General features: G+C 42.2%; 2 protein-coding genes across 2 annotated transcripts; both read right to left on the bottom strand.

Annotated features, from left to right (window-relative positions):
- Positions 1-1,731: 1,731 nt before the first annotated feature.
- Positions 1,732-2,419, bottom strand: LOC116192444 (stress-response A/B barrel domain-containing protein HS1-like). Its single transcript, XM_031520998.1, has 2 exons — positions 2,237-2,419; positions 1,732-2,067 (listed from the first exon to the last, which is right to left on the bottom strand). The coding sequence occupies exons 1-2, from the start codon at positions 2,374-2,376 to the stop codon at positions 1,878-1,880; spliced, it is 330 nt and encodes a 109-aa protein (XP_031376858.1). The 5' UTR covers positions 2,377-2,419; the 3' UTR covers positions 1,732-1,877.
- Positions 2,420-3,389: 970 nt separating this feature from the next.
- Positions 3,390-5,966, bottom strand: LOC116192443 (galactinol synthase 2-like). The gene is made up of 4 exons (XM_031520997.1): positions 5,515-5,966; positions 4,837-5,157; positions 4,025-4,159; positions 3,390-3,891 (listed from the first exon to the last, which is right to left on the bottom strand). Exons 1-4 carry the CDS (start codon positions 5,821-5,823, stop codon positions 3,661-3,663), a joined length of 996 nt encoding a protein of 331 aa, XP_031376857.1. The 5' UTR covers positions 5,824-5,966; the 3' UTR covers positions 3,390-3,660.
- Positions 5,967-6,599: the final 633 nt, after the last annotated feature.

Here is a 6,599-nt window from a genome sequence, read left to right as displayed (position 1 = left end):
TATATACGCACCACAATCACGTGCTAAAACTATAACTCAATTAATCTCTGGAAAATCTGGAGACGTTGCCTGTGTAGAAGCATGGCGAGCGGTTCTCTAGCACGAAATTTCCAACCGGAAAACAATTCTCGAGTTCAGGAGGATCCTGATGTCATCGTCACGGCCTCCTGTCTTCTGGATCTCAGGTATGCAAGGCCTCCGGTGCCATCATCAGTTGGATAAATTTTTTAAAACTAAAATGGGCGTAATTCGAACTCGAGCCCATATGCAACCCAAAAACTTAAGCCAATGGGTTACTGGGCCTTTGTCTATTATAAACTCTTCTCATATTTTCTTTTCAACCGATGTAGGACATTGTGTCCTCTCACATCACTACTTTTTCTCCAACATCCCGTCCTCACGTGGTATCGTGTCGTCTTACACGAGCCACATGACCTTAATCAATCGACGAGACCACACGACTTAATCACACCCGCCCTCACTTCGATGTCTCGACATCGGACATAACGGGTGCCTGCTCGAGGCGCACGTTACGTTTATACTCGAGCCTACGAGTCACACGGACCCGCACATGTATGCGCGTTATGCGCACCTCACGGCACGAAGCCGTGCTACACACCCAGGATTATAACCATGGGCTCTGATACCAGTTGGATAAATTTTTTAAAACTAAAATGGGCCTAATTCAGACTCGAGCCCATATGCAACCTAAAAGTTTAAGCCAATGGATTACTGGGCCTTTGTCTTTTATAAACTCTTCCCATATTTTTTTTTCAACCGATGTGGGACATTGTGTCCTCTCACATCACCACTTTTTCTCCAACATCATCCCTAAGGGGCCTTGTAGGGGAGCGCAGCAGCGAGCTGATTTGAGAAGAAGTTGACTGTGAGCTATGTGAGCATCACTCAGAACAGGCTGATGCTGAACAAAGAAGCGGTCAATAAGCACGTGATTCTGCTATTGAATGGTGTAGCAGACATCAAATGAGTCCCCGTAAAAGTCTACACCGCGGAAGGCAAAGATTACGGCATGGAGTTCAACTGTTGGTCCGACGGGAATACTTATGTCATCAATAGAGGATGGATGCAGTTCGTCCATGACATGAAACTGGAGGAGGGCGACACCGTTACCCTTTGGCCTTTCCTACACGCTAAGTGCAGAAGCTTAGGCTCTCTGATTACTTCCAGAAGAACATTCTCTACCGAAGCTGATCAGTCGATACGGGACCATTGGGACACCTCATAAACAAAAGTATATCGAACATAGATAATATTTTGTCAATACCATACAAAGAGAGAGTGAATATTCTAGGGCCCTATTTTTCCACCTAGAATTGGCGATTTGCTTCAACTGTTTATTCCGACATGAAACCGCTGCTTTTACCTTATCCTAGAATTAGCTAATTTCGAACCATTGCTAATTTCTTTCAACTGTTAATACCAAACCCGACATGCCAAGACAAATTTCGGTCAATTTTTATGGGCACTGCAATTCATGAACCTTATTCATCTGATCTAAAATGTGTTTGCCATACATCGGAAAAAAAAAAAAAAGAGGAGTGTTTGCATTCTTCTCTTAGTTTAGACTGTGGACCTCTTCTAATTAAACCAAGTTGTCCCACGCAGAGCAAAGAAGACTCACACAAGCTCATCAACATCTTTTGAGAAGTCGGGTGGGCCACAAGTAAATTCATTAGATAGATATAAATCAACGAAGAATTTAAACCACTCTAGGGCGAAAGAAACGATTGGACGCAAATTTTATTGAACATAGGCATCATTAGTCGCCATACGGGGCAAACTATTATTTGAAGACCGCAACAGATTTTCGTAGCAGAAATCGGAAATTATTACTATACTAGATCGCTTTTCCTAGCTCAAAACCGGACGGTCGTGGGCTTGTAGTCGACCACTATGACCTTCTCCAAGGAGGGGAGGAAGTGCATCGCGAACTTGACATGTTCAGGGTGAGGTAAGTACTCTGCTACACCCTCTGTGCTCTCAAATGTCGACTCGAACACATGTGTGAAGCCTTGGTGCAGGTGCTCGATGCTCACATCCCTGCCCCTGAAAAGTAAAGAATATATTTAACTGTCAGTAGCATCATAAGGCTGAAATGATATAGTGTACGACACCAGTCGGAAATCGCGATCGTATTGGTGATCACGTCGATCTAAGTTAATTAAGCATGTATATGTACATAAAAGAGCGGGAAAAGAAGAAGAATAAGAATTACCATTGAAAGGCCTTCATGGGTTCGATGAGATTAACGAGATTAGCGTAGCCCTTGATGAGCTCTTCGACTCGGTGAGGCGGGATCCCATCTCTGAACTTGGCCAGCATTATGTGCTTCACTACTCCCGTTGCTTCCTCCATCTCTGCTCCTATTCTTCTTCTTCTTGCTCTGTCGGTTGCTCTTCTATATGGAGGCCCATATAAATATGTGTGGGTATTGGTACATACAGACGTTGCGTTTATGAATTCTAATGCATATGTGTCCTCGACTTTTATTCAGGTCAAAAAGAAAACATGATCAGCAAGCTTAGCTGTGACGGCATGGATGACCGATTCAAAATGAACTTCGGAATGATGATTCCGTGGATGAGATGCATGCTGATCAACCTTGTAAATCTCGAATTCCATAAGATATATCACGCTTTGCTTTTTTTTTTTAATTTTATAGGGACATTTGGAAGTGATTACTTTGAAAATTACTTCTGTTGTCTTTCGTAATCGTGTGAATGGACTATATATTGGCACATCATGGTTCTGACAGCGAACAACCCGTACCACAGTAACCTCAACCTCAAACAAGTTCGCTGACATCATCTCCACCCTCGAACGAGTTCCGTTGGTATCATCTCCCACCATCCGATTGCAGTTGGCTGCCCATACGGAAAATGATCCATACGAATACGACACGATCGAAATGATTTTCTATTTGACAGAATATTCATGTTGAAACTAGCAAACAAATAAAGGCCCCCCACAAGCCTTTTCCAGGAGAATAATTAATGTAAAAACGATCGAACCTAAGCTACAGAAAAATTGAAATTGCTGAATTTGGGACGTTCATAGAGTATACACATCGGATGGGCCTCACTGAAAGGCCCGCAATCACACAAGAGGCCTTTATGATTAACAATCGGGCTTCTTTCCCCCATCAAGAAATGCTCATCACGCTGTGAACTATTTTTCAAGAAATGCTCATCATGCCCATCAAGAAATGCCCAAAAGCAGTGATACACTGTTTGTTATGAGGATTACTTCTGCAGAATTATACGATACATGACAAAGTTCTTTGAAATTCCAGGAGCTATTATCATTGTCGACATGGTATATCGAATATAGGAGAATGTCGAGAAACCTTATAGATAATGAGAAACAAATTAGAAGAGAAGGTACGACTACTATGGTCTTATTAATAATCCATTACTTAAGTTTAATTTCTGTAGTCCGCATAACACATGACATTTCTGCCACTATGGTGAGTACACAACCTTTTCTATAGTAGTCAAACATCAGGCCCCAGGCCCTAACCACAAACCGAAAAGAGGAAAAAAGAAATTAAGTACGTGCAAGTACGTAAAAGATGCCCTCTCAACCAGACCTAAGAGCCTGGTATACTACTGATCAACCGGGGATCGAGTGTTCATAAGTTTATGCGGCGGAAGGCGCCTTCCTCTGAGGAGGAGTGTCCGGCAGAGAAGCTACGAAGTTATTGCCGAGCTTTTCCGTGCTTTTTGGTGTGGGATTGGGAGTGTTGCCGATAAGCTTATCGAAGTCCAGGGACTCATCCTCGTAGATGTCCCACCATCTCTTCACCAGGCTCTTGATATCTTCCCTGTCCATGTTCTCTTCCTTCCCAGTGTACCTCCATGGCTTTGATCCCTGTCCATAGGAATTCACATATTGAAAACTTATACACACACACACACACACACACATTATATATGTATATAAATGTATATATGTAAGTATTTAATTTATTTAAAAAGAAAAAGAGAGAGAATATAACACGCACAGCAGCACAGTAGTGAACAACTTTGACTTCTTCAAGGTTGACATTCTCAGGATGACGCCATAGCATGGCCAAGACAAGGTTGTAGACAGGAGGGATTGGCTTGTATACGTCCCTGAAGTACATGTTCAAGAAATCCTGCAACAACGATATTATTAATTAATTTGAAAATTTACCTAAATATTATTTAATTATCGAAGGTAATTAAGGTAATGATAAGTCGGCAATATCTGTACAATATACTAATTAATGTGTATATATAGCAAGTCCCTCGATCGATAAACACTGCTTATCGCATGGTCATGTATCTTGTATATAGAATAAATTCCTCTATCGACTTTCTCGAGGAAAGGGACAATATCTAGCATGACCTCGGGGCCATTGGATTTAGCTAGCAGCCAATTCGTCGATCCAATGGCCATATCTGAATTGGGGTGGACCAGCATTAATTTGCATGACAGACTACTCGTATATATCATTCATCAACTAACATGACATGAGTATACGTGGCTTATTATGATAATGCCATGCTGTTGGTAATCGAAAGGTTCATTTTTTTGCCAACTTGGATTGGTTCAAGCGGCTCAGCACTTGTTCCACTTAAGTAAGGTCTCGGGTTCGAATCATTGTAAATGCAGAAAATTCATGTTATGTGAGTTTTACCCCTTAATGAACCAACTACTGGATTAGTCGGGGTCCAATTGCATTTCCGGATATCAAGGTTCACACCTAAAGGTTCATTCTAAGTTTTTTTCTTTTGGTGAATTAAATAATTGAATTCAATTGAGCATTAAGAATATAACTGATCAATATACCTGCTCGGCAAAGGACGTCGGAGGGGTGGTCTGGACGGTCTCCAGCAGGTCATAGTATGTCAGTAGATTCGGCTCATACACGAACATGCCGGCATTGAAGTACAGTGGCGGCGGCGCCCCCAACTCCTCAGGCCACATGACTCTCTCGGGGCACTGCTGGCAGTAACCGATCTTGTACTGCGGTGAGGCGCTCCATGTCTTCTCGCAGAAGCAGTCCATGACTGCGTAAAAGTACCCATCAGGCGAGTCGAAGAGGTGGTCGATGTTGTCGAAGACTTGAATGTCCCCGTCCAAGTATATCATCTTGGAATACTCCACAAACTGCAAATGAAGAAAACAACAATATTACTGACAAATGAAGAGTGATCAATCATATCGGAGGATATGGATATATATACACACAAATTTTATCTTTTTCTTTTTTCCTTCTCTCATTTATAAGTTGAAATAAATTTTGTCGCTATCAGCAAAAAAGAGACTATTTTACGTGAATAAATTCGAGAGTGGAAGAAATGTGAAATACATATCGTCTTGCATGTAAGTTTCAGTGAAAATTCTCGAATGCATGTATATATCAATTAAGTATTCACCCAGTTAATGATCGAAGATTATCTCAAATTCATCGTCAACGCATAACACATAACTATTACGAAGAAGGGTTCCGTGACAGTTTCTTACCTCCCAAATGCGAAGCTTCGAGTAGTTAATGACATAGTATGCCATGGCGAATTGGGTCTGGTTCTCGGGCGGGTAGACTGGTTCGATCTCCCGGACAATGCAGCCCTGCGACTCGAGGATCTCCCGGTGCTCCTGCGGTACATCTGGAAGGATCGCCACAACAAGGGGGAATGCTGAGTTGGCCCTCCTCAGTCCTTTCGCCAAGCCGACCACACCTTTCACGTAGTCCCCATTCCCAGCAAGGAATGTGACATACGCATTATTCTTCGGCACGTTGATAGCCGGTTCGGAAGCGGCTACTGGGGCCATGGCTGCTGCGCTGAGGAGAAGGGTGCAAGAGAGGATTGTGTTTTCTTCGGGATGGAGTATTGAAGATCAAAGATCTTCAAGAAACTGGCAACTGAAGAGGAATGTAGCCTTTTAGGTTTGTGCTTGGCATTGAGTTTCCAATGGGGAGTGGAATGGGCCTATTTATAAGGGAATGGACGAAGGCTTGAAGGTGGAAGTTTTGAAAAGATTTTTTTCTTCTTTTTCACCATTTCCCTCTTGCTTCTTTTCTTCCTTTTTCTTTGATTGATTTCCTTTTTTTTTTACTTTTTATTTTTGTTATAAATTTGGAATGGAATATTGAGGGATCGTGAGCATCTCTCTTAGGTCTCCCTCACTGTTTTTGATCTTCTTTGTCTTTCTTTGTTCTTCTTTTTAGACACGTAGCATCTATGCGCGGCAGGAGGTTAATTTACACAAGGAAAAAATTTGACACTTGCCATGTTTGATCACACGACACATTGAAAGTGTAGGGATAAGCTTGGGAATCTTGAGCTGGGGGCACTTTCGTCCATTTATTGAAAAAGAGAGACAAAGATTCTATTCTTCTGCATGCATGCATGCCCTAGCTAAGCTTGTTCTTGTTTGAGATGGAAGTGATCAATCCTCCCGTGGATTGAAAAATCACGTAAGCCTCACAAACCCCTTTGGCTGTGATGAAGGGTCAGATGTAATAATCTTGGTGGGGTATGATTGATTGTATATTGAAGGCCAAAGATTGACAGGGTTCTTGGCAGGACTCTCTAAAGAGAGGAGGA

The sequence above is a fragment of the Punica granatum genome, chromosome 1, assembly GCF_007655135.1.
Source record: "Punica granatum isolate Tunisia-2019 chromosome 1, ASM765513v2, whole genome shotgun sequence".
Lineage (NCBI taxonomy): Eukaryota > Viridiplantae > Streptophyta > Magnoliopsida > Myrtales > Lythraceae > Punica > Punica granatum.
The sequence above is the reverse complement of the archived record's forward strand: the minus strand, read 5'-3'. Positions and strand labels throughout refer to the sequence as shown.

Bases quoted from the DNA above. Each gene is read 5' to 3' on its own strand.
- LOC116192444 (XM_031520998.1), bottom strand. From the start codon at position 2,376: ATGGAGGAAGCAACGGGAGTAGTGAAGCACATAATGCTGGCCAAGTTC. The intron at 2,068-2,236 runs GTAATTCTTATT...TTTACTTTTCAG, and splicing joins CCCATGAAGGCCTTTCAATG to GGGCAGGGATGTGAGCATCG.
- LOC116192443 (XM_031520997.1), bottom strand. From the start codon at position 5,823: ATGGCCCCAGTAGCCGCTTCCGAACCGGCTATCAACGTGCCGAAGAAT. The intron at 5,158-5,514 runs GTAAGAAACTGT...CTTCATTTGCAG, and splicing joins CGAAGCTTCGCATTTGGGAG to TTTGTGGAGTATTCCAAGAT. The intron at 4,160-4,836 runs GTATATTGATCA...TCGTTGTTGCAG, and splicing joins CGACGTCCTTTGCCGAGCAG to GATTTCTTGAACATGTACTT.